General features: G+C 43.5%; 2 protein-coding genes and 2 pseudogenes across 5 annotated transcripts in view; 3 read left to right on the top strand and 1 right to left on the bottom strand.

Annotated features, from left to right (window-relative positions):
* Window positions 1–1,784: 1,784 nt before the first annotated feature.
* Tomm7 (translocase of outer mitochondrial membrane 7) lies at window positions 1,785–6,986 on the top strand. Its single transcript, NM_025394.3, has 3 exons — window positions 1,785–1,959; window positions 4,172–4,220; window positions 6,102–6,986. Exons 1-3 carry the CDS (start codon window positions 1,857–1,859, stop codon window positions 6,115–6,117), a joined length of 168 nt encoding a protein of 55 aa, NP_079670.1. The 5' UTR covers window positions 1,785–1,856; the 3' UTR covers window positions 6,118–6,986.
* A 2,622-nt stretch (window positions 6,987–9,608) lies between these two features.
* On the top strand, window positions 9,609–9,737 carry Gm22054 (annotated as a pseudogene).
* A 3,756-nt stretch (window positions 9,738–13,493) lies between these two features.
* On the top strand, window positions 13,494–15,797 carry 4933427G23Rik (annotated as a pseudogene).
* Window positions 15,798–22,345: 6,548 nt separating this feature from the next.
* Window positions 22,346–26,847, bottom strand: part of Rint1 (RAD50 interactor 1) — a 35,887-nt gene continuing 31,385 nt past the window's right edge. For 2 of the 4 annotated variants that reach the window (XR_001784750.2, XM_030254833.1), the window contains one exon: window positions 22,346–26,542. Coding sequence is in view for 3 of the 4 variants with exons in the window: in XM_030254833.1 (XP_030110693.1) it covers window positions 26,350–26,542 (193 nt within the window). In the remaining variant the exon portion in view is untranslated. The remainder of the gene's footprint in view (window positions 26,543–26,847) is intronic. The other 2 variants (NM_177323.4, NM_001310467.1) reach the window with 1 other exon arrangement.

The raw sequence follows: 26,847 nt of genomic DNA, 5'->3' as shown, positions 1-26,847 counted from the left end.
GCTGGGATTAAAGGTGTGTGCCACCACGCCCAGCTCTATTGTGTATTTCTTTCTTTTCTTTCTTCTCCTTCTCTTCTTCTTCTTCTTCTTCTTCTTCTTCTTCTTCTTCTTCTTCTTCTTCTTCTTCTTCTCCTCCTCCTCCTCCTCCTCCTCCTCCTCCTCCTCCTCCTTCTCCTCCTCCTCCTTCTCCTCCTCTTCCTTCTTCTTCCTCTTCTTCCTTCTTCTTCCTCTTCTTCTTTTCTTCTTTCTTCTTCTCTCTTTCTTTCTTTCTTTCTTTCTTTCTCTTTTCTTTCTTTCTTTCTTTCTTTCTCTTTCTTTCTTTTCTTTCTTTCTTTCTTTCTTTCTTTCTTTCTTTCTTTCTTTCTTTCTTTCTTTCTTTCTTCTTTCTTCTTTTTCTTCCAGAGCAGAGGACCGAACCCAGGGACTTGCACTTGCTAGGCAAGCACTCTACCACTGAGCTAAATCCCCAACCCCTCTATTGTGTATTTCTAAACAGAGTATTTTGAGAAACAAGATGCATAAAAATTTCTGTTCTCATTTGGCTCATTTACATCACTGCATTTTAGGATCAGAGCACTGCTTTCCTAGTAACCATGGTGAACTAATTAGATGCTTTGCTATGGGATCAGCCAATTCACAAGTTTCTTATTTCAAGTCAATTGCAGAATTCGACTAAAATCTTGGCACTTCTGATCCTAGAGTCGCATTTTCTACACCTATGTTCTTTATTGTTGGTTTTTTTTTTTCATTGCATTGTATTAATAAAAATGTATTCTTTGAGGATGAATGCAGTGGGGCAGGAGAGAAAGACAGAATTAAGGAGACATGGGAAGTGAAAGGTGTCCCGTCTGGCTGAAGAATCCCACCAGCCGAGCAAAGACTCCCCTGACATTTAACAGCATTTGCTGTTACGGGGCAGTACTCCTTTTATACAGAACTATTTTCAACTAAGAATATTGAAACAGTGACCACACTCAAGGCTTAAGCATATCTGACTTTACTCCTTCCCAGATGTAAACTGCAGTTTTCTGGGACTCTCACACACAAAAGTCTATAACTTCCTTTATAGTAAAAATGTAGCTTAACTCCCATGAACCCCTTGTGCCCAGTGATCTCATTAAGTTCCTTGGCAGTCCTTGAGATGTAAGTCTAGAAGCCAGAAGTGTCAAAGAAAAACAGACAAATAAACCCAGATTTCACGCGAACTTCCCAGATTTGAAAATGTTGTTAAATGAAAAACAGAGAACGGGTGCAAAGTAGAAGGAAACCTGGAAGAGTGCCCGGTGACGTCCGGTTTTAGCAGCCATAGAAGAAACTGATTCTGGGATAGTAAGGAACTTAGCCAAGATAACAGAACAGTATATAAAATAACATTCCTTCTTTCTCAAAGATCATCGCTGGGATGTGTGCTTTAAAACTCTGGAAAGATGCTGGAAAAAAATAAAGGTAGTTGTAGATAAAAAAGTAGGCCTCAAGTGAGCGCGTCTGGCAATCTTCAGCAAACAGCGCGCATTGAATCCCAGCACTCGAGACGCTGATGCAGTAGCAGCTCCATGGGTTCAAGGGCAGCAAAGTCTTAAACAGGGAGCCCCTATCTGGAAAGACAATTCCCGCCCCGCCCCTCCAGGAAAAGCCGGATTCGTCCCAACAATAAAACAACAAAAACGAGGCGGGAGCAGTGAACCCGCAAGGCGGAGCTAGGTTGCTGGAAGGCGACGGATTACGGCCTCTGTCGGCGATGCCTCACGACTCCTGCCGTAAAGGCCCCACGTGGCGCATGCGCAGCTCCTCTCCCTTCCGGGATCCGGACACGGTGGTGGTTGTTGGGCTCCTCGTTCCGCTGGTCCGTCGTCGCCATGGTGAAGCTGAGCAAAGAAGCCAAACAGAGGCTGCAGCAGCTCTTCAAGGGCGGCCAGTTTGCCATCCGCTGGGGCTTTATTCCTCTCGTGATTTACCTGGGTCAGTGATTGAAGAACTTGGGAGGAGCCGCAGGGCAGGGGTTGGTGGGGTCTGAGTCTCCTTTTTTGCCATCCGGGGCTAGGAAATTAAACCCGGCCTCCGCGTTGTCCACGATTTCCGAGGCTGTCTGCCCGGGCTCGAAAAACCATCTTCCAGTTCCTTTTAGCTATTTGAGTAGTGTTTAACCAGTCACACAATCCCTTATATTCCCTACTTAAATCTGTAAAATAAAAGCAAGACCTTTCAAGATTGGTTTTAGGTTTATATGACCCCTAAAGAAAGATTAATCCTCTATTTGACTTTTAGAACGTTTCCCTCCTGTAGGTTAGCCTAAGTGGGAAGACGGTAACCAGGTTAAAACGTCACTGCCTAAAAGCATGATTGTGACCATTGGATGCCTACGCTTTTCTTGTATAATGAAGGATTTCGGTGATTTTTTTTTTTCTCCCGAAAGTTACAGACCCCATTTTGCAGGGAAAGACAGCCATAAAGTTGTACTTTCCTTGCCCAAGTGTCCAGGCAAATATTTTCACCTAGGGCTACACTCTGGAACTGGTTCTGTTCCTGGTTGAGTAGTTTTACAATTTTTTATCTTAATTGCCTTATTCATCCCGTAAGGTAAACAGCAGAGGATTTTAGCTCCAGGTCTCAGAGCTCTAATATGGAATCTGGCGTTTCTCATTAAAGCAGGACCCTCACAAGGTGCTGCTTCTCGTTTGTTTTACATGACTTGCATTATATAAGATAAAATACATTCATTTGTAGTCTTGGCAGAGCCTTTAACTAGGCTGGACATTTCTCCAGGCAGCTGTTGTACCTGTGAGAAGTATGTGAGCTGTGATAACCTGGATATTTTGATAGGACAAGTATTTTTCTTGGTGTTCCTAAGTATTACTGATGAGACAGTGCCTCATGTTGCTCAAGCTGGCCTTGAACTCCTGGTTCTCTTTTTTTTTTTTTCCCTACCTTTCCAGTGTTTGAATTACAGGCCTGCACCGTCACATACAGCTCTTTTCTCCTCTATTTTGAAAGAAAAGAAAATCTCAGACAGTGATATTATATAGGTATCAGATAGATAATTGTGACAGCTTACTTTTTTTGTTTGCTTGGGGTTTTTTGTTTGTTTGTTTTCGAGACAGGGTTTCTCTGTATAGCCCTTGCTGTCCTGGAACTCACTCTGTAGACCAGGCTGGCCTTGAACTCAGAAATCCGCCTGCCTCTGCCTCCCGAGTGCTGGGATTAAAGGCGTGCGCCACCACCCACTGCTGGCTCTACTTTTGTAGGCCGGGTTGTCCATACAGTTCTTTGAGCCCCGCTCCATTTTCATAGTTTGCCTGTAGGTAAGGCTGGGTGAACTCGCAATTCAGCCTCATCTATGGTGTAGTTGGAACTACAGGTGCACTAGGCTCTCCTCTTGAGATACACCTCTGCCCCCACCACCGCCAGATGAGCCCCTTTCATGCAGCCTAGGCTGGCTTGGCTGTAATTTCAAGCTCCTCCTGCCTTCAACTTCTGAACAATGTGTTAAAGTTGTGCACAGCTATGTCCATAGCTAGAAGCTGTAGCTACTTGTCAGAATCTTGGGTCTGAGAACTGGATGCTTCACATTGGTTCCTTTCCTGGGGCTTGTCATGGCATCCAGTAGGGAATTTAAGATTGATGCTGATAGGGCTGCCCTCCCAGCACTTCTGTGTATGTGCCTGTGTGCCTGTTAATCATTTATTCAGGAAATTAATATATATCATCAACAGAGTTTAAATTGTATTTAAATAGTAAAGGTATATTGCTCTAAATAGGTAGATAAATAATATTAAATTATTTTCCCTCCTTTTCTATCTTGAGGCTTGCTTTATCAAGAGAGTAGTTTGTGGAAGATAAAGTAAGATATTCTCAATTACTCTTTCAGAAAAGGTGTCATTTTCCTCTTTCTTTAAGCTTTTTGGAGTTTTCCAGTGTGATTTGGGACTTGTAATAGTCTTGGGAGTGACTGTAAAAGTAAGCCATGCTAAGATGATCTGCTAACTGCACAGTGGAAACAACTGTCCTTTCTGATGAACGAATGGTCATGGTTGCTGCTCCACTTTCTGGTGGAAACTAGAAACCTTCAGCAGCACAAGTCAGCTGAGACGGGTGTCCCAGATTGGATTGTAGACATTTTGTCTGCTGGACTCGTAATTGTTTCATTTGAAAGTTCTTATTTTTTTTCCTTCAGGATTTACAAGGGGTGCAGATCCTGGAATGCCTGAACCGTCGGTTTTAAGGTAATGCTCTTGAATATCAACATTTGAAGACAGATGCTCATATGTTAATTGGTATTAAGTCATTAGGAAGTGGATGACCCATAACGTCACCAGTCATTACAGTCTTGGGTTGTTAGAAGTATTGTGGTCTAGCCTAGCTTGTATTAATTATTGTGTAGCTGCTTTCCTTTCTTCCTCCCACCTTAAAAATCTTTACTTACTATGTTATAACCATAATGATACACATTTTTAAAAGAAAAGAATTAATTTATCCCCTTATGCCATGAAAGGGTAAACTTGTGTATCTAATGCTAACATAGAATTTTGCTCTTTTTACTTAAAATTAGAATTGATAATATATCCCGCTCAGGGACATGCCACCACAGTCTAACTTCCTATAAGGCTTCTCTTAAAGGTTCTATCTGCTTCCAGTATTTTATAGGCTGGTCTTGTTTTTTTTGTTTGTCTGTTTTTGGTTTTTTCGAGACAGGGTTTCTCTGTGTAACCCTGACTGTGCTGACGTATAGGCTTAATTCATAGCACCCAGCTAAGACATAAGTAAGATGAGCATCATTTCCTTAGTTGTGTCAGACCAAGGAAGATTGTCTTTTTTTTTTTTTTTTTTTTTTTTTTTTGGTTTTTCGAGACAGGGTTTCTCTGTGTAGCCCTGGCTGTCCTGGAACTCACTCTGTAGACCAGGCTGTCCTCGAACTCAGAAATTCGCCTGCCTCTGCCTCCCGAGTGCTGTGATTAAAGGCATGCACCACCACGCCCAGCCTGAGAAAGAAATCTTAATAGCTGAAGAGTTTGCTTTCATATCTTAGCTGTATATAAAAGTACTTGGACTCAATGGGAGACCTTTATATTTGATATATAATGATGAATGTATATTGTGTTTTCTAAACATAGAAAGGCCTGGATGGCCTTTAAGGATAAACTATAGAGCCTTGTCACAAAGTCACATTTTTAATCAGTAAGATTGAGACATGAAACATGTCTTTTCTGTTTTTTTTTTTTTTTTTTTTGGTTTTGGTTTTTCGAGACAGGGTTTCCTGGAACTCACTTTGTAGACCAGGCTGGCCTCGAACTCAGAAATCCGCCTGCCTCCGCCTCCCAAGTGCTGGGATTAAAGGCATGTGCCACCACGCCCGGTGTTCTTTTTTTTTTTTTTTGGTTGTTGTTGTTGTTGTTGTTTTCCAAGACAGGGTTTCTCTGTGTAGCCCTGGCTGTCCTGGCACTCACTTTGTAGACCAGGCTGGCCTCAAACTCAGAAATCTACCTGCCTCTGCCTCCCAAGTGCTGGGATTAAAGGCGTGTGCCACCACAGCCCGGCACATGTCTCTTTTCTTTCTTGGATCCTGGTGCCCCTTCCTTTAACAAATGCTGTGGCAGTCTGTTCCCCTTCCTGAATTAAAGATTCTGGGTGGGACTTAGCATAAGTGCAAATAGTGGCTGATGTAGCCATTTTCCTGTCAGATTTGGGGTAGTTTGAAGCAGGACTGGTAACTGGAGTGTGGGCTTTCCAGTCTCACTCAAAATACTCAGTAAAAGGGTGTTTGTTATGTTATTGACGCTTTATGTAGTAGTAATACAGTTTTATTTTAGTTCCCTGGTCATTTATGTTAATGAAAGTCATTGTTTATCTTTTGGTTGACTTCATTTTATATATTACTAAAATTTTCCTTTTCTCAAGGTAACCACATTCAAAAGTAACAACTGTATTTCTATGTTTGACTTTTGGGTTTTTTATTTTTTTAATCTGTCTGCTTATGGATTCTTGTCCTCTAGTAACTGAGTTTAATAGAGAAACAACCGTGAATGTGTGAGACCTGGTTCCTCAGCTGTGTGTAGAAAGTTTTTGTTTCCATGTTAATTTATTTTTCCTCTTCACAAATGTTTTAGCCTACTTTGGGGATAAAGGACTGTTTGAACATCTGGATTTGGACGCGATCCAACATGGAAGGTGTATACTCCAGCTGGACAAGAAAGGAGACGTCATTTCAACGATTCTGTGGCAGAGTGGAGGAGCCTATACTGATTTATGATAGACTATCAAAATAAATATTTTTAACAATGTAATATTTTGCCTTTCATACTTTTTGAAACCTATGTGTGTGTGTCTCTCTCTTGGTATGTATGTTTATATTATATTGTACCAGTGTAGAAGTAAGAGGACAAACTACTGCAGAAATTTGTTCTCTCCTTCTACCATGTGGTCTGAGGAGGTAACTTGGTAGCAGATGTTTTGACCCACTGAAGCTATCTGTCTGGTCTGCCTTGATCTTCTTGGATTAAGTATGCTGGGACTAATAGATGAGGTTCAAGCGTTTTATTACATCTTTCTTTAGAACAGAAAATCTATGTGTGTGCTTGAGTACTGCCTTAAAAGTAAAAGCCTTTCCTAGGGAGTTCCTGGTTGGTCATTTGTCAGGTGCAGTTCCCTTTTGCAGATCATCAGCCTCAGAAACGTTCCAAGTCAGGAGAGGAGGCATGTCAGTTTTGGACATCTTGGACGTGAAGCTAACTGTAAGAAATGACGGTTTAGTGTTTGCACTGCTAGGGGATAGGAATAGTGTTGGGGGATTGTGCCTAATTTATTTGTAGATTAAATGAGTCTAGAATTTTCTTCAGGTGTAAGCAAAGTAGAGCTGGCTTTGGCCGAGGCTCAATACAGCACTTTCTCCCAGTAGAAGAAAAGACAGCTAATGGAATGAGTCATGTCTTTCACTGCTTTCCTGGGACTTTCTGTATTTTGTTTTGGCCTTTAAATAAAACTGTTTAGCATCAGTTTATTAGTGTAGTCCTAGCTGTTGTGGGACTCTCTGTAGACCATCTCTCGAACTCAAGAGATCCATGTGCTTTCCCTCCCGAGTGTTGGGATTAAAGGAGTGTACCACCATATCTGGCTAATTTTGACCTTTTGGTGGTGGTGGTGGTGGTGGTGGTGGTGGTGGTGGTAATTTTTAAGAATCTTGCTGAGTAGCTCCGACTGGCCTTCACCTCACTGAAGCCTGCTTTATTGTTTAGCTTTTTCATTTACTTAGAAGTTGTAATTAATGATCAAGGTAGAACCTGAACAAGCTCTAACATCATTTGGGAAGGGTCCATTGACTGAATGTTTTGTTTTTTGTTTTTTTTTTTTAATTTTTTTGGTTTTTCGAGACAGGGTTTCTCTGTTTAGCCCTGGCTGTCCTGAAACTCACTTTGTAGACCAGGCTGGCCTCGAACTCAGAAATCCGCCTGCCTCTGCCTCCCGAGTGCTGGGATTAAAGGCATGCGCCACCAGGCCCGGCTGACTGAATGTTTTAACACCCACTGTCTAACTGCATGAACATGAGAATGACCTCTGCCTCGACTGCCATTTCAAAAACAAACACTGTGCCCCACCCCCAGCGCTTTCTAATGGAAGTAACTCTTGGCTAAGGAAGTCTGTATCCTCAAGTTTTGTTACATTTGCCTTGGAGGCAGAAGACTAGAGGCTTATTGCATAAGTCATGCAATATTTTAAGTGGAATTCTTGAGTGCTAACTGCAGGAAAGCATTTTTAGCAAGTATTTCATTTCTGAGTTTAGGTATGTCTGATTTTGATTTTAAAACTTGTTGGCAACCAAAGCCCAAGGTTCAAACCAAGGCAGAGGTCACAGCTTCAGCTCCAGCCCAGGCCCCGGTGAAAGCCCCATAGAGAAGGCTTCTACCAATGTGAAGACAGATGGTCTGCTGGGACACACCTACCTACACTATTTGCAGATGACCAGTGCCCTGTGCTGTTTTTATAAATATACTTGAGGCAAGATTTAAAAAAAAAAAAAAAGCCGGGCAGTGGTGGCACAAGCCTTTAATACCAGCACTTGGGAGGTAGAGGCAGGCAGATTTCTGGATTTCTGAGTTCGAGGCCAGCCTGGTCTACAGAGTTCCAGGACAGCTAGAGCTATACAGAGAGACCCTGTCTCAAAAGAAAATAAAAAGTGTGTTGGCAGTGTCCTTGCTCCATCCCTCTGTCACATGTGTTTATTGTCAGTGCTTTCCTGTCCGAGGAGTATTTTGGTGGACGTTAGTCAAGCAGGTTTTCTGAAGTGAGGAGGTTGTAGGGGGCTGTCTGCCTAAATGACACAGCAGCAGGGACAGTTAGCATCTGGTTTTACTGTCTTTCAGGATTTGCCTTGAGTGAACTTAGGTGTCTTACTTGGAGCAATGACTCTACATTGAGCTTAGTATTTCAGAGACATTGCATTCAGTTTAAGAAAGGCTGGGCATGTAGATGGTAAAGCACTTGCCTAGCATGCAAAAAGCCCTGGCTGTCAGATACACAGAGAAACAAACTTGGTTAATTTTCTCCCAAGTTAGAAGGAAAAAACCCAAACAATTCCAGGTTTGAATCCAGGTTGGCTAACTCTAAGAGAGTATGATCTTATTACAGTCATGCTAAGTTTCAAAATGATTTATGCAAATAATTAACTTTTATAGCAGATAAAAATAATGTTAACAGCCGGGCATGGTGGCACACACCTTTAATCCCAGCACTCAGGAGGCAGAGGCAGGCGGATTTCTGAGTTCGAGGCCAGCCTGGTCTACAGAGTGAGTTCCAGGACAGCCAGGGCTACACAGAGAAACCCTGTCTCGAAAAAAACCAAAAAGAAAAGAGAAAAAAACCCAAAATAATAATAATAATAATGTTAACATTTCAAGTATAATAGAGGGCCCACGCCTTTTGAATACTACTCAGGGTTCTATATACATATATCACATAGACCTGTCAAATTCACATAAAGCTAACTTCTTTGAAACTATTATGCCTGCTATTTAGAAATGAACATTTTTTTTCCTGTCCTTAAGTAGCTTTCATTTTTAAAGTTTCTCATTAGCTTATATTAGTTATACTTAATAGTAGGTTTTATTGTGAGAGTCTCATGCAGATATGCAAATAATTTTGTTCATATTTACTCTCCAATTAATCTCTTCCCACTCCTTGGCCCCCTCTCTCTTGCCAACGAGAGCTCTTTCTATGTCTTTTCTCCTGAAGTACGGAGCTTAATTAGGGCACTTTCTCAGAGCATGGGCGAGGGGTTATTTAAAGGCACAGTGGCTGTATCACTGAAGAAAATGTCTCCTCCTCTCCTAGGAACCATTAGTTGCCTATAGATCTTCAGAGAAGGATGGGGTCTCATGAGCTGTCCCCTGCCCCCAGCCATTAACTACTTATAAACTCTCGGGAGGGGCAGAGTTTCTTCTTTGTATACAAAAATACTGAAGTGATATGCAGGAAATGACGGTTGGTGAGAACTCCTGACTCAGCAGCTGTTGCCATGGCCAGAAGACGGGATTCCACATGGCTCCACTCCTTTCCTTCCTCCCTTTAATGGTTCTTTTTCTTCCTGGGCCTTCAAATGGATGCTCTATAGCACACATTTAATACTTGCCTGATAGGGGAGACACCGCGGTCATGAATGGGATTTTCCCAGGGGAGGCTTATGCATTGCATTCCAGATGTGCGTACTCTGGTTTCCCCAAATGTGGGAAACTTAAGTGCATGATTAAAATTTGAATAATAATGATATGGCCCATCTAAACTGGCTCACATTTATTTATTCTAGGCATTTGATTCTTTAATAACTGCTGCACACTGCACAAAGAAACTCTACCTAATGACATCCCACAAAGAATCAATAATTAGAATTGTTCCCCAACGTTTCAAGCTTCCCTATTCCCAGGCCAAAGAAATAATAATTGCAAAGTTATCATTATTTAAACTTTAACTTATTCTACTTCAGAGCTCAGAGCTCTGAGGCCAGCTACTTGCATTTTCTTGTGAAGCTCTAATGATAAACAACATGGGCAAAGCTGCCAAGCAATGGCCAGAAAGAGTCAAGTTAACCCTTAACTCAGCAGCTCTGCCAGCCTCTGCTTCTGCACACTGCACACAATGACTCTCCTAAGAGTCCTAGTATTGTGACTCAGTTTTTTTTTTAAAGATTTATTTATTTATTATATGTAAGTACACTGTAGCTGTCTTCAGACACCCCTGAAGAGGGCATCAGATCTCATTACAGATGGTTGTGAGCCATTGTGGTTGCTGGGATTTGAACTTGTGACCACCAGAAGAGCAGTTGGCGCTCTTAGCCGCTGAGCCATCTCTCCAGCCTGACTCAATTTTACTAATATAAGATTTTACACATTCTATACTTGCTTATCCAGGAACCACTCTCAAATGTTGTGCAAAACTTATTTCATAACTTTAATAGTTTTTTTTTTCTTTCTCGGGGTCCCAATGTTGGCTCTAATTCATTTTCTAATAATTTCATCAAACTTTCTTTGCAAGTCAAGCATTAATCTGGAACTACCATTGTGCAGTTATTACATTGTTTCCAAGATGAGAACACACAGCATGCACCTGGGTCATTAGGACTGTGCTGTGCTGTGCCCCAAGCCTCATTTTTTCATTGTTTAAGAATCATGTCAGGCCGGGGTGGCACACGCCTTTAATCCCAGCACTCAGGAGGCAAAGGCAGGGAGATTTCTGAGTTCAAGGCCAGCCTGTTCTACAGAGTGAGTTCCAGGACAGCCAGGGCTACACAGAGAAACCCTGTCTCAAAAAAAAAAAAAAAAAAAAAAACAACAACAACAAAAAAAACAAACAAACCAACAACAACAAAAAAGAATCACTATATCAAGGAACATCTAGTTTCACAGAATTCACCAGAGCAGAAGGAGTAAGAAAGTCAGATATAATAGAATAATTATGCACACCAAGACCAACTGAAAAGCAGTCACACACAAATGAAATCTAGATAGCTGTTGTCAAGGGCTAAGGTTAGGAGAAATGGGAACAACTGTTGTTACAAAGAGTTGTCGCAGGCTACTGAGATATCTCTATCCCATCCTTGTCCCCAGCAAATTCTGAATATCATAAGGAAATACATTAAAACTCTATACTCGGGCTGGAGAGATGGATCAAAGGTTAAGAGCACCAACTGCTCTTCCGGAGGTCCCAGCAACCACATGGTGGCTTACAACCATCTGTAATGAGATCTGATGCCCTCTTCTGGTGTGTCTGAAACAGCAACAGTGTACTTACATAAAATAAAAATAAAATAAACCTCCTTACTCCATTAAATTGGAAAACCTGAAAGAAGTAGATGAGCTTAGTACAAGCCCACTGCACGCGCTAGCTTTTCTATAGATGTGGCATACCTGGGACAGTTGAGGTATTTAACAAAATAATTCTGTGGTAATTTTTATTTTTATCCTCATTTTGCTGATAAAGAGATTGAAGCTAAAGGATTTTAAATTATTTTCCTTAGGAAGCATATTTTGTTCCAGTGTGATATAAATCAAATTTCTTTATCCCAGTGCTTGTGATGAATTCCATGGTATTCTGCCTGCAATGTCTCAAACTAACCTCAGTACACATCATAACCTGGAAAACCTTAGATATCTCATTGCCAGCAAGATTAATTGATCGGGAAGCGCTAAAGTGCTGTGGGGATGCTGTGTACCTGAGGCGTCACAGAGCTAGACTGGGTGTCTGTTCATTACTGCTATTTTCAACAGTTCTAAAATCAGATGGCACCAAAAAGCCTTTCACTGGGGCCATGGTCACAGTTACTCACAGAGAGTAGGAGGCATGAAGTCCCCATTTGTGCCTTTTCAGTCACTAGCCCAGAATCAACCAAACCTGCTGTTTAAACTAATTTCATGGTAAATGGAGTTGTACTCTCTGGCAGTGAGGAGTCAGATATGACTACATTGTATTTACTGTGAAGCATTTTGTTTCAGATCATGCATTTTTAGATAATGACATCTTATGAGAATATTAGTGTACTCAGATTAAATCTATTCTTATGTTCTAAAAGAGTCAATCAAATCACTAATAACTGGAAGAGAGATGAGCACACCCACACACACGTAACTGAACGGGCTTGGTGCTCTCACTTTCCACTGATTATATCTAAACCTCACATGACTAGGATCTTATTGACAACTTGCTTCTGGTCTGCTGAGGCATTAATCCTGAAATTTCAATGTTATATTTGCCTTCTGGTTATTTTATTTATTTGTTTATGTATTTATCATACACGTGCAGATTTGGGGTTTATAGAAAAGAGTTTTGAAACCTCTTGCCTGCAAGGTAGGCATAGTGGCAAGCTTTGTGGTCCAAATGTCCCTTTCTCCATGATAGGCAAAGAGCATAGTAATGATCATGATGATGGTGGTGGTGGTGGTGATGATGATGGTGGTGGTGGTGATGGTAATGATAATAATAATAAAAAAAAGTTCTCCTGTCACGCTATAGTTAAAATGTTATGGATAGAGAACACAGAAGGAACACTGAAGAGAGGCAAGATCATTTATTAACAAAAGATTCATAACCTAAATTCAGTTGGCTCCTCCCCAAGAATGCTTATGGCATTTCCTCCCATCTGTTGAGTGACTCTTAAATCTTATTAGAGACAGCTAATGGCTGCATCCACGGTATGAGCGCCATTGTCGTACCTCTAGGCATATCTTGCCATTCAATAACATTGAGTTACTTTTGCCTTCCTCGTCATGGATGTCTCATACTTTAGCCCTTAAGTAAATAGCATTGTGGTGGCATTATTAGGAGTAGTTTGAGGAAGGGCTAGATTAGAGCCAGATGCCACAGGAGATTATTCCTATATATCAGAAGAAACTTAAAAGCATTGAATATTGGGTTGAAAACAAGAGCTTGATATGTACACCTTAAAGAAAGCATAATACCAACATTAATCAATCTGTGATAAAAGAAATGAGGTATTAGTGTGATTCCAGGCTGAGAATAGTGAGTGGATTGTTATACCTGCTCACTATGACACAGAAAGAAACACACTACTAATAGAGGCAGCATGTGATTGTAGCCAGTAGACTAATCAAAATACCTATTCTATATACTTAAATATCTAACTATGTACATGTTATAGAAGCAACATCAAATGGTGGTTAATACCTCTAAATAGTTAGTCTACTGGGTCTCACTTCTTTGTCTTTAATATTTATTTTCTTAAAAAGAAATCTCAAAGCCGGGCATGGTGGTGCACGCCTTTAATCCCAGCACTTGGGAGGCAGAGGCAGGTGGATTTCTGAGTTCGAGGCCAGCCTGGTCTACAAAGTGAGTTCCGGGACAGCCAGAGCTACACAGAGAAACCCTGTCTCGAAAAACAAAACAAAACAAAAAGAAAGAAATCTCAAGAAATGCACCTAGTTTAGTTTCTCATTCCTCAGTTTTAGCTTTTATTGTGCACGATTGCTTCATAAGAGCTACCTGACTTAACATAGTAAATAAAAGCAGGTTTCAAATAATTGCAGCCATTCCACATTCTTCACAGTAAAGCAGATCATTAAAACCAGGAACTAAATATGAAAAGTGTTTTCTAATATTCAATGTGCTTTTGTCCTCAGAGAATTTTGCACCAGGAAGAGATCACTGAATCCAAGCGATTCAATACACTGAAATGAAACTCTGAAAGGTGTCAAGTACTGACCACATAATAGACTTTATATAGGAAGAATAAATTCCATGACAGGCCTATAACAAGTTGCCAAGATTTGGGGAAAGTGCCACAAAGAACGCAAACACTCCTGAATGTATTTTAGCCCTGAGTTTCAGAACAGTAATGCGATTCTAGCATGCTTGGTCTTCAGGACTTTGCTTCTTCACTCATTGTTACATGGCTGTACCAAATGCTTTGCCACCAAGAGCTGTTATTCGGCACCTGTGGTTTCTTTCAACTGATACACAGCAGAGTGGTGCAGTCTGTACCAACGCCCATCTGATGTAAAAGACAACTTTACAAATGTGGATGTAAGCATATGAAGTTGTATTTCTCGTGCATTTGCAAGAATGGAATGCTTAGTTTTAGAATGAAGGACAAGACCCAAATGATCTATACATTTAACGCTTTGGGCAAGAATTGCCTTCATTATGACCACATGCATCAGTCATCATCAAGGAGTCGTCAAGGCCTCAGCAGTCAGCTTCAGGGAGGCAAACACAGGGAGAACACAGAGCACTGTGGGCAGCAGCACAGTGACTGAAAGGCAGTTAGGGTGCACTTTAAGAAAAGATTCTGGTTTTCTCCGGCTTTCTCCATCATGGTGCGGAAGCTTAAGTTCCACGAGCAGAAGCTGCTGAAACAGGTGGACTTCCTAAACTGGGAAGTCACCGACCACAACCTCCACGAACTGCGTGAGCTGAAGCGGTACGGGCAGCAACGGCGCGAGGAGTACACGCGCTACAACCAGCTGAGTCGTGCGGTGCGCGAGCTGGCGCGGCGCCTGCGCGACCTGCCCGAACGCGACCCATTCCGCGTGCGCGCCTCGACGGCGCTGTTGGACAAGCTGTACGCTCTGGGCCTGGTGCCCACGCGCGGCTCACTGGAACTCTGCGACTCCATCTCGGCCTCGTCCTTCTGCCGCCGCCGCTTGCCTACTTTGCTCTTCAAACTACGCATGGCGCAGCATCTCCAGGCTGCTGTGGCTTTTGTGGAGCAAGGCCATGTCCGCGTGGGGCCCAGACGTGGTCACTGATCCCGCCTTTCTCGTCAATCGCAGCATGGAGGACTTTGTCACCGGGGTGGATTCATCCAAGATCAAGCGGCACGTGTTGGAGTACAATGAGGAGCGCGATGACTTTGAGTCTTCTTGTCCTGGCTTCTCAGCTACAGGTCACTGAACAGGGGATGGGGAGGATCGCCCCCGTGTATTGGGAAATTTTCCTAGAATTTGGACTGACAATTAAGTGACTGTGTCTTGAGAGACAGTGGGAAGCAGTTTTGTACCGCATTGGGGATTGCTAGCTTCTTGTGCCTTAAACTTTGTGGTGTAGAAGCAGGAATGTTACCTCTTCCCCTCTTTGCTTTATCATCTTGAAATAGGACTGTCTGGACGGAGAGTTTGAGTTCAGTATATTTATATCGTTTAAAGAAATCCTTTCCTAATGCCAATAAATGTCCCACTGACGTTGTTTAAGTGAAAGAAAGAGAGAGGAGGGGGAGGGAGGAGGGAGAGAGAGAGAGAGAGAGAGAGAGAGAGAGAGAGAGAGAGAGAGAGAGAGAGAGAGAGAGAGAGAGAGAGAGAGAGAAGATTCTGAGCTGGGCGTGGTGGCACACGCCTTTAATCCCAGCACTTGGGAGGCCGAGGCAGGTGGATTTCTGAGTTCGAGGCCAGCCTGGTTTACAAAGAGAGTTCCAAAACAGCCAGGGCTATACAAAGAAACCCTGTCTCCAAAAAAACAAACAAACAAACAAACAAACAAACAAAAAAAAACAAACAAACAAAAAAAACGAAGAGAGAGAGAGAGGATTCTGCAAGGTGGTAGGAATATAGGGAAATTATTATTTTAACAGGATTGCAAGGATTTTTCAAAAACTCCCATAAAGCACACAGAGTACGTGACTTCTCCATGACATTTCCTGTTGTCTTCTCAGGGTCTATATCTGCATCTTTATACTCTGTAAAGCTCACTGCCCCATCATCCTTTCCACAGAGTGTTCAGGAAGAACAGAGCTTCCTGTGCCAATGTACAGGGTCAGTGTTACTGACCCTGTCCCCTTTATCCTTCTACTGTGATTTCTCACATGACCTCAAGAGCGCAGGCTCTAAGAAGACAGCCATGAGTTACGGGAGTGTTCACCGGGTACAGGAAGAGATACATCATCTCTGGATTCCCTTCCAGTTCTCCTCTATGTAAAGCTTCTTGCTCTCTTTCCCTATGTAGAGGATGGGAAGTGATGGAAGGGTTCAAGCATACTAAATTCTGTTGCTCTACATTCCAAACATGTTTGGCTTTGGTTTCTTTGCTTTGCTTTGGTTTTCTGAGGCAGGTTGTGTATCTCTGCCTGGCCCTGACCTCCCTATGTTAGCCAAGGATGTCAGTGAAGTCGTAATTTTTCTGCCTCCATCCTCAAAATGTTGGGTAAACAGGTGTGCACCACCACACCTGACTTCAAAGAACTGTTTTGAAATTGATTTCTTTCTAACAGTAAGTGTTTAATACACCTATTTAATATACCTATACACCAAGGTCACACAGGAAATCTGTTGAAAGTGGAATATGTTGAAGCAACTCTGGTGTAGTTCAGCAGAAAACACTCTGAAGCTCGGGATCCATAAACTGAGACTTCCTGCCAGTAGCCAGTAGCCAGTAGCCAGAGCCATCCCTGCAAGCAGATCACCTAGAAAACACTAGTCGGATCTCAGAACTGCAAACATTCTTTTTTTTTTTTTTAATCAACCTAATTCAGTGTTCCTATCACTCAAAAACCACATCACCAGATAAACAGATACTGAGGCAAGTGCAGAAGGCAGGGACAGGTACCAACCAAGCCCAGTCTCAGTCCATGAAAAGGATGACCTCACCCTACTGCGCATGTGCCCTCAAAGGCTGCCTGCCACACCCATTCTTGTGTTCCCAGGACAGAAGGCTGGAGGAGGAGACGAGGTGCCTCGTGTAACTGAGCCGAAGAGGAGGCTGAGATGATCCACCAGTACGCTGTGGGTAACCTGGAGCTTCTGACCGATCATGGAGTTGCTGAGCCAACTCCTCAGCTTCCTCCTCTTTGTCTGACCAAGTACTAAAGGTCTTGCCTCCACTGGCTTTCTGTCTACCTCTTCCCAAGCAAAGGATCCCAGCCGGCTGCTTTGCTCACCATACCATGTCCTCCCATGTTTCTCATTCACTGCCTCCATGCTATTGGAGCCTGGCTGCTGTCCACTGACTCTGGGCACCACCACCCCTCGCCACCCCACAAGTCAAATATGATAAGTGGCCTTTTGGTGCCTGTAGCTCTGTATGCCAGGGAGAGGGCTCAGTAGGTGGCAGAGTCTAGGAACTGTGCAGCTCCAGGTCTACCCCTTAATAATGAGTGCTTGGGACAAGACTGAAACATCACTCTCTTCCACTGGAAAACAGCGATAATAGTACAGCTCTCATGGGAATTCTGGGAAGATTAAAGAATAAGGGCTAAGCCAGCCTTGGCCAGGTGAGAACAATCTTTTCAATTCCATGGAGCCTATAATTTAGAAAAGGAGCGAATGTTAATCCCAGGACCACCAACCCAATCTTTTTGTTGTTGTTGTTTGTTTTGTTTTGTTTTTGTTTTTCAAGACAGGGTTTCTCTGTATAGCCTTGGCTGTCCTGGAACTCACTTTGTAGACCAGCCTGGCCTCAAACTCAGAAATCCACCTGCCTCTGCCTCCCAAGTGCTGGGATTGAAGGCGTGCGCCACCACGCCTGGCCACCAACTCAATCTTATGGAGGCACTTTAATAAGGGTTCAACCTCTCCTCTAACCCACCCCCCCAGCAGAGGTAGTAGAAGAGAAAGTTATTAGGATATGGGGGAAGTGGGCCAGTTCAGCAATCGTTCTTTGGGGTCGAGCTCAGTCGTCTTAGGCAGCAGTTCAGTCCCATAGCAAACACCAAATACGACTCAGCAGTTGTAGACCAGTCCTCTAGGCAGGCAGACACCAGGCACGAACCAGCAGCTGTAGTTCAATCCTGAAGGAACCACAAAGTTCACCTACCTGCCTGAGGCAAGGCCTCAGCAGTAGCAAGCTGCCACAGGAACTTCACAAGCAGTTCTTGGGAGAGTTTCTCTCTGGAGGCATCACCACAAGTTGAGCTCAGCAACGCTATGCAAGGTGAACCAACACATGTGTGTGGTTCCTCAAGAATAGTGAGGTGGAGCAAACCAAACCATTGCTCGTCTCCCACTGTCTGTGGGGTCATCTTTATACTCCTTCATCAAGTGTCCTTTCACATATTTGCTGTATCCAAACATCCTTTCACCTGTATCTGCTTCAGGAAAAGTCTTTCCTGGTCTGCTTTAGCAAGATATCCTGTGTGTCCTCAGCAAAACATCATCTGGAAAACGAACTTTCCAAAGAAATTAGAAGTTTCTGCTTCAGAGGTTCCCTCCCATCAGATGACTTTAGCTTGTGTCAAGTTGACATAAAACTAGGCAGCACACCATCTATGGTTGGTTTGCTTTTAAAGACAAGGCTTCATATCCCAGGCTTCCCTAGAACTTACTAGGTAGCTAAGGCTGGCCTTGAACTCCTGATCCTTCTACCTCAACTTCCCCAACCCAGTGCTGGCATTCTAGGCATACACCATCACACCTAGCCTTGAATGATATTCAGAATACCATTTGTAGACCCTTGGAAACTTGCACACTACCCACCTACGTAAAGATACTAAAAGCAATTTTTTGGAGGTGTGAAGTGTATTGTAGCTAGAATAGGCCCTTGTGGATATGCCAATTTGGTCCATGTGGGCAAAGGGAGCAGAGACAACAGACAGGAGTTTCAGAAGCCCTGTGAGTATGTACAGTGAATAACACACCTGGACCAGCTGCTGGGAGTCAGAGCAACTGTACTTGGGGTGACTCAAGGGACTGAAGGTAGAAATATTCAGGATGCGCTAAGGTCACTGGCTGAAGGCTTAGGGTACCAAAATGTCTCATTAGCATGGGGGAGCTTTACAGGAATCATTTCAGGTGCTAGCTGAATGAGTTCCTGTCAGGAGAAAGGAAATTCATCCTGTAACCTAGTGTAGGCTCCATGGCATTCCTTAGGTAGAGGCATATGTAGGGGTTTGAATTTCCCAGGCAAGGTCAAAGAAGGAGAAACCCAGCTAATAAAGAGGGTCTTTCATTGTGCAACAAGCCAAGAGGCTATAGTTAGAAGGCAGCTCGTATCAGACCAGCACAGCTCCGTGAGAAGAGGTTTATTGGGGAAAGCCAGGAAGAGAAGGAGGAGGAAGAAGGGGGCAAAGAAGAAGGGGTGAGGGGTGTGGGGTCTCTGCTTTTTATTCGGGTCGTGACATAATCACGTGCACCATCGTGCACAGGTGAGAAGTGCAGATAAGGTGCACAGGTGAGGTGCACACTGGGAATGTGTGGTGGTTGCCATGGCAACAGATGCATGAGGGTCCTTGTACCTAGGGGTGATGTCATCACTGGATTCAGAGGCTGTAGAAAGCTCCTGATGCCAACAGTGGACTTCAACCTTAATTAGCAGTTTTCCCCAACAGTACTGTGGTAATATGAAAAACAGTCTTTATGGTGGTTAATTCCAGTTGTCAACTTGACAAGAACTAAAGTCATCTAGGAAATAGGCCTCTGGGCACATTTGTGGGAGACTATGTTGATTAAGTTAATTGCAGCGTGAAAGCCTGTCCACGAGGTGGCAGCACTCCCAGGGTTAGGGTGTCGGACCTTTAAGAAGGGAATGTGATCTGAGCTTCAGAAGCATTCAGCACTCTGCTTCCTGCTGCGGGCTCTCCCTGCCCTCCCGCATGGATTTTTAACTTGAAACTCTGAGGCAAAATAAACTCTTCCTTTCTCAAGTTGCTTTTGTAAGAGCATTTTAGCATAACGACAGAAAAATAACTAAGACAGAGATACACTTTTTTTTTTTTTTCGAGACAGGGTTTCTCTGTGTAGCCCTGTCTGTCCTGGAACTCACTTTGTAGACCAGGCTGGCCTCGAACTCAGAAATCCACCTGCCTCTGCCTCCCGAGTGCTGGGATTAAAGCAGTGCGCCACCACGCCCGGCAGATAAACACTTTATTAGTCAAAATGATCAGTGTGTGATTTTCTTAAAATATACATAGAGATACCAGGTGTGGTGGTAGTGGTGGTGCACATCTTTAGTCCCAGTACTGGGGAGGCAGAGTGGATCTCTAAGTTCTAGGCCAACCTAGTCCACAGATCGGGCTCCGGGACAGCCAGGGCTACACAGAGAAACTCTGCCTTGAACAAACAAACAAACAACAACAACAAAGCAAACTAAAATAAGTATATATGCAGAGAAGGGCAAATAGATGAGACTATAATAAAATAAGTTTGGTCACTGTCTTAGGGTTTTACTGCTGTGAACAGACACCATGACTAAAGCAACTCTTATAAGGACATTTAATTGGGGCTGGCTTACAGCTTCAGAGGTTCAGTTAAGGTGGGAGCATGGCAGAACCCAGGCAGATGTGGGGATGGAGGATCTGAGAGTCACAACTCTTGTTCTGAAGGCAGCTAGAATGAGGGTCTTAGAGCCCATGCCCACAATGACATACTTCCTCCAACAAGACCACACCTACTCCAACAGGGCCACATCTCCTAATAGTGACTCTCTCTGGCCAAACCACCACAGTCACAATCTTATAGTCAAAGTTGGTGATGAATTCATTATCCTTTTTTCTTTCTTTCTCTTTCTTTCTTTCTTTCTTTCTTTCTTTCTTTCTTTCTTTCTTTCTTTCTTTCTTTCTTTCTTTCTTTCTTTCTTTTTTTTTAAAGTGAGGACCAGAGGTGACTGTCCCTTCCCGAACACTGTCCAACTCTGTGGTTTTGTTTTGTTTTGGGTTTTGTTTTGTTTTTAATTATTTATTTAATGTATATGAGTACACTATAACTGTCTTCAGACACACTAGAATAGGGCATCAGGTCCCATTACAGATGGTTGTGAGCCACCATGTGGCTGCTGGGAATTGAACTCAGGACCTCTAGAAGAGCAGTCAGTGCTCTTAATCACTGAGCCATCTCTCCAGCCCCTCATTATCCTTTTTAAGGTTTGTTTATTTATGTGTATGTCTGACTAAGTATGTGCCATATGTGAGGCCGCAGGAGGGCATTAAATCCCTCAGTACTGGAGTTACAGGCTGTTATGAGCCGTGTGAGGTAGGTGCTGGGAATAGAACTCAGGTCTTTTACCAAAAAAAGTATTAAAGTGCTATTAACAGCTCTCCTGCCCCAATATCCTTTCATTTTTTCAAAACAATAACTTAAAACTGAATGTTTTTTAAATGCAGGCATGGAAATGCATTCCAAGAATAAATTGCAGTGATGGTGCTACTCCCATCTGAGCCCGTCCACCTTATGCCTGACTTCTGCCATGACTGTCGCAGTATTTTTGGAAAGTAGATTGGACTTTGTTTCTAAAATCATGTAATAGAAGAGCCTGTTGATGCAGAGCACTGCGTCTGTGTTATATGTAAACATGCTGCCTTGTCAGAAACTGCATTTGTCCTAAGACTCTGCTTCTGTACCCATGTCTTACCGAGGCAGCTTCTTCCCCAACACCCTCTGTCTTTCTGCTTTCCATCTCTGTCTGCAAATTACATCACCTGGAGAGCTTTATAAAAACGCCCAGGTCCATGTGGCAACAGGACCGAGGGTGGGAGGTTGAGAGTCACGTGATGGATCCTGGGAAATCCAACTCTGAAGAGCAGCATCAGGGTGCAGATCTGAGTTTATTGCCCAGCCCCCCAAACCATAATATATAGTGTTTGATCCAATCCCAAGCCACTAAATCCTTGACCAATCGTATCTCACCACAATGTGCCCCAATGAAAGCCCTGCCTAATGAGGTAACTCAGAAAGAGTGGGTGGGGCCTGAGGGAATATTGTCATCTGTGAGAATGGGGGATGCCCACATTGCCCTGGCCTGGGTTCCCTTTTGCTGTCTCACAGGTCTGAAGGGAGCCAGTTTAGATCTAATGCCCAGTAGGGCAGATCAGGACTCTTCAAGGAATCGTGGGAGTCTGGCGGCTCGCTCTCCATCGCGCTCCCCCACGGATGATCTCCAGACTGCCGTTCAGTCCTATGAGGTATGCTAAGGAGCTGCTTTGTCCAGTTCTCTGCTGTACCGTTTCATGAACCAAGGCCCACAGCCTGAGTGCCTAGCACAGCACCTTCAACATAGCAAACTTTTTGTTTGGTTTTTCGAGACTGGGTTTCTCTGTGTAGCCCTGGCCGTCCTGGAACTCACTCTGTAGACCAGGCTGGCCTCGAACTCAGAAATCCACCTGCCTCTGCCTCCCGAGTGCTGGGACTAAAGGGATGTGCCACCACCGCCCGGCGGCATTCAACTCTTTTTTTTTTTTTTTTTTAAAGATTTATTTATTATTATATGTAAGTACACTGTAGCTGTCTTCAGACACACCAGAAGAGGGAGTCAGATCTTGTTACGGATGGTTGTGAGCCACCATGTGGTTGCTGGGATTTGAACTCTGGACCTTCGGAAGAGCAGTCGGGTGCTCTTACCCACTGAGCCATCTCACCAGCCCGGCATTCAACTCTTAAGGGACTATTTCCACTTGTGACAGTTTAACTTCACAGAAGAATGAAACAACTATTTATTTGCAGAAAAACCAAGAGCCTTTTATCTCTACATTGGAACAGCTGAGAATCACAAAGTTAACAGGCGCCTCCATTCTTTATGGACAACATCGTGCCCGCGTTTAAGATAATGGGCATCTCTGGCAGAGGTGTGGTATAAAGGCTCATGTGGCCTATAAACCTATAAAAATAATTCTACTTTGTGTATTTTCATTTCTTCTCATTTTTGCAGTACTGAAAACATTGGGTCTGTGTACTGCACATGAAGTTTTGAATGATGATGGACATTTAATACTGGATAAATTCAAAGATGAAGGGTAAGGTTTTTAATATCTTAATGACATGGTATGATTTTGAAGTATCAATACCATTGCATTTAGAGTACCACCACCCTTTTGTGTGTGTGCATATGTGTGCTCACTGGAGTGTATACATGTGGCGCCCAGAACAATCAATCCCAGGGGTCAGTTTTCATCTCCCATTTGTCTCTTTGTTTGCTGCTGCACTGTGTAGCCCATGCTAGGCAGCCTGTGAGCGTCTAGGAGTCTACATCTCTACCTTGAATCTAGCTGTGGAAAAACTGAATTCCGCCCAGAGCTCGCAGGTTTTCATGGCTCTGGGCATCAGATTCAGCTTCTCACCTCTGCACAGCAAGCACTTTACTGCTGAGCCATCTCTCCACTCCCCACACCTACTACCCTTTGGGTGGAATGTTTCATTCCCTTTAACTGCCTGCCATTGGGAAGAGAAGGCAGGGAAGGCCCACCCAGGCAAGGGGAGGTGTGATGATGGAGGTAGAGAAAGTTCATGCTTTCCTCACTGGGAAACCTGTCAGTGTGGGGCATGTTAGAACACACCTCTCATCCCAGCACTCAGGAGGTAGAAGCAGGCAGGGCTATGTAGTGACCCTGCCTAAAAAAAAGGAAACCTTACCAACCCTCACACAGGTGAGGAGACCCCGTCTGCTAGAATTACTAAAACTCTAAGCTCCACAGTAGTTGGAAAGCCGCCATATAGAACATCGAGGCGGCTGGTGAGGAGGTGCAAGTGTTTCCTCTGCAAGCCAGGCAGGGCACGCAGAGCCTGCCAGGAGCCTGGGGACCCACATAAAGGTGGGAGAACTGCTGACGACACAGCATGCTCTGCTTCTGTCCACGTGCACGCTGGCTGGCGCGCTCTCTCTCTCACATACACACACAGTCACAATGACACATTGATACGGCTCTACATGGATAACAGAGGGCATACTTAGAATCCCAGTACTTGAGGTTTAACACAAGCCTAAGCTATAAAACAAGCTGCTCTCTCTCTCAGAAAATAGAACAGAAGGTACTATCTTAAAGAGTTTTCTCAAAATTACAGTCTGCAAAGTAAATATCAACAATGAAGGCCACATGCAAGCCTGACAATTTTTGAGATTTGTTTTTTTCTCTAGATAGGGTTTCTCTGTGTAGTCCTGGCTGTCTTGGAACTTACTCCATAGACCAGGCTCAAACTCACAGAGATTCAACCGTCGCTGCCTCTCGCGTGCCGAGTGTGCCACCACTGCTCAGCAAGATTTGTTTGTTTATTTATTGAGACAGGGTTTCTCTGTGTAGCTTTATTGATTGATTGATTGAGACAGGGTTTCTCTGTGTAGCTCTGGCTGTCCTGGAACTCACTTTGTAGACCAGGCTGGCCTCGAACCCAGAAATCCACCTGCCTCTGCCTCCCAAGTGCTGGGATTAAAGGCATGCGCCACCACCACCCAGCTGATTTTATTTATTTTTATGTGTATGAGTGTTTGTCTGTGCACCACATGCATGCAATGCCTCAGAGACAAGAAGAGTGCATTGGATCCTAGGGGGCTGCAGTTACAGTCTGTTGTGAGTACATGTGTGCGAGGTACTGGACCCAGGTCCTCTGCAAGAACAGCCTACCAGCTGAGCCACCTCTCCAGCACCCAACCTGACAATTATAGATTGAGATAGGACAGCATTGAAAGTACTAAATAAATGCCATGTCAGAAGAAAAAAATGAGAATAAAACTTTACAGGTGTAGAAATCTTCCAGCTAAGCTCAGTTTGTGTAAACGTTTTATTTTAGTCTCTGAGGATTTATTAATGAAGGAATCTGTCTGGGCTGAGGATGGTGGTGGAGCCCTTTCTTGCATTAGCAAGGCTCCAAGTTTGATCTCTAGTACTGCATACACACACACACACACACACACACACACACACACACACACACACACACAAAGGATTTTTATCTCATCAGCTACATAATCATTACCACAGGTAAATGACTAAGGCAGTATCTGGCCTCTAAAATGTTTCAGAGACAGCCGGGCGTGGTGGCGCACGCCTTTAATCCCAGCACTCGGGAGGCAGAGGCAGGTGGATTTCTGAGTTCGAGGCCAGCCTGGTCTACAGAGTGAGTTCCAGGACAGCCAGGGCTATACAGAGAAACCCTGTCTCGGAAGAAAAAAAAAAAAATGTTTCAGAGAAAAAAAGATGGCCATTGTTACAAGAAGTAGAACCAGGGGCAGGTGAGATGGCTCAGCGGGTAAGAGCACTGACTGCTCTTCCAAAGGTCTTGAGTTCAAATCCCAGCAACCACATGATGGCTCACAACCATCCATAATGAGATCTGATGCCCTCTTCTGGAGTGTCTGAAGACAGCTACAGTGTACTTACATATGATAAATAAATAAATCTTAAAAAAAAAAAAAAAAAAAAGGGGGCTGGTGAGATGGCTCAGTGGGTTAGAGCACCCGACTGCTCTTCCGAAGGTCCAGAGTTCAAATCCCAGCAACCACATGGTGGCTCACAACCATCCGTAACGAGATCTGACTCCCTCTTCTGGTGTGTCTGAAGACAGCTACAATGTACTTACATATAATAAATAAATAAATCTTTAAAAAAAAAAAAAAAAAAAAAAAAAGGAGTAGAACCAGGAAGGACTAACGGTAAAGTATTTGGCACTGAGAACCCACTCCCTAAAACTCATGGGAAAATCTAACATGACGGTGGTACACTTGAAATACCTGTCTAGGGGAGGCAGAAACAGAAGGAACCCTGGGGCTTGCCCACAGTCCAGATGGGAGCCTGTTTCCAGATCAAGGTGAGCATCTTGAGGAACAGGACCCAAGGTTGATTTCTGATCTAAACACACACACACACCCCTTACACACCTGTGTGTTCACACTTGCGTGCGCACGCGCGCGCACACACACACACACAAAGAAATACTTATATGGAAGGACATAAGAATAGAATATTAAGAACAACCATAGCTTAACCACCATCTCATAAAACTATTGTGCTTTGGTCTTGGGTTTTTGTTTTGTTTTGGTCTTTTTGTGGTGGTGAAACAGATAAGATCTCACTATGTTGCCCAGAAGAGTCTTGAACCCTCAGTGATCCTTATCCTCCTGCCTCAGCCTTCAGTTGCTGGGGTTATAGGTGTCTTCCACCTATTATATAAACACTGAATTCCCAAAATGGATACAGGAACCTCAACTATGAGCATGCACCCATGAGTTTCTACAGTCTATTGCGACATTCAGCTTTTGACAACAGCTCCCCTTGATTCGGACATGGCGGTCAGGAAGGGCTACCCTCTGCTCTCATTCTGTCTTCAGATGTCTCCATTCCTATTTGCAATACACTTACTCTGCTTCTCACAGCTGAGTTTTCATTCTTTGCTTTCTTAGGAACGGGAGGATGGAGGATGGTCACCGATTTAGTGTTATCATAACTCAAGACAAGAAACTATTCTGCCAAGTTTTCTTTTGTCCAGGTTCATTAATTCAGAACTTTATCAGAGAACTTCAATCCAACTCTTGACTTTGTTTTTTTGTTTGTTTGTTTGTTTGTGTTTGTTTTTCGAGACAGGGTTTCTCTGTGTGGCCCTGGCTGTCCTGGAACTCACTTTGTAGACCAGGCTGGCCTCGAACTCAGAAATCCGACTGCCTCTGCCTCCCAAGTGCTGGGATTAAAGGCAACTCTTGTCTTTCTTAAACAACACTTTCCTCAAAGATGCATTATTTTCCAGTGTTAGGCCAATTTGTTCTCAAATTAAGCAGAATTTCAACGTCTTGTTGAGCCAGTTTGTAAACCCCAACTTCATTTAAGGCTGCTGTGGCAGGAATGTGCTCGGACACTGACTGCAGGACATCTTTCAGCAGTAATGCAGAACCGATGTTCAAATTCAGAATGATGCAGGCTTCTTTTACACTGTTTAGGAAAACAAGAAAGAAGAGATGCTCTTTTGGACCACCTTTGGAGAGTCTACACAGCCATTTAACTATCTATGGACTACTTGGTTCTACATGTGCTGGGACTACACAAGCTGTACAGGGTTAATAGATCATTCAGGCTTGTCTTGGTACGTCATTAGGATTTGTCTCAGGACACTGTTTGATGCTAACAGATTATTAAATGTAACTACGAGTTCAGCTAGAATTAGGACTTAGGGGAAAAGCAAAGGAATAAAAATGAAGGCAGCAAAAAGGCAAAACAGCAAGGCCAACCAAGCTATA

This window comes from Mus musculus, chromosome 5 (genome assembly GCF_000001635.26).
Source record: "Mus musculus strain C57BL/6J chromosome 5, GRCm38.p6 C57BL/6J".
Classification (NCBI taxonomy): Eukaryota; Metazoa; Chordata; class Mammalia; order Rodentia; family Muridae; genus Mus; species Mus musculus.
Note: the sequence above shows the minus strand (reverse complement) of the source record. Positions and strands in the feature narration are given on the sequence as shown.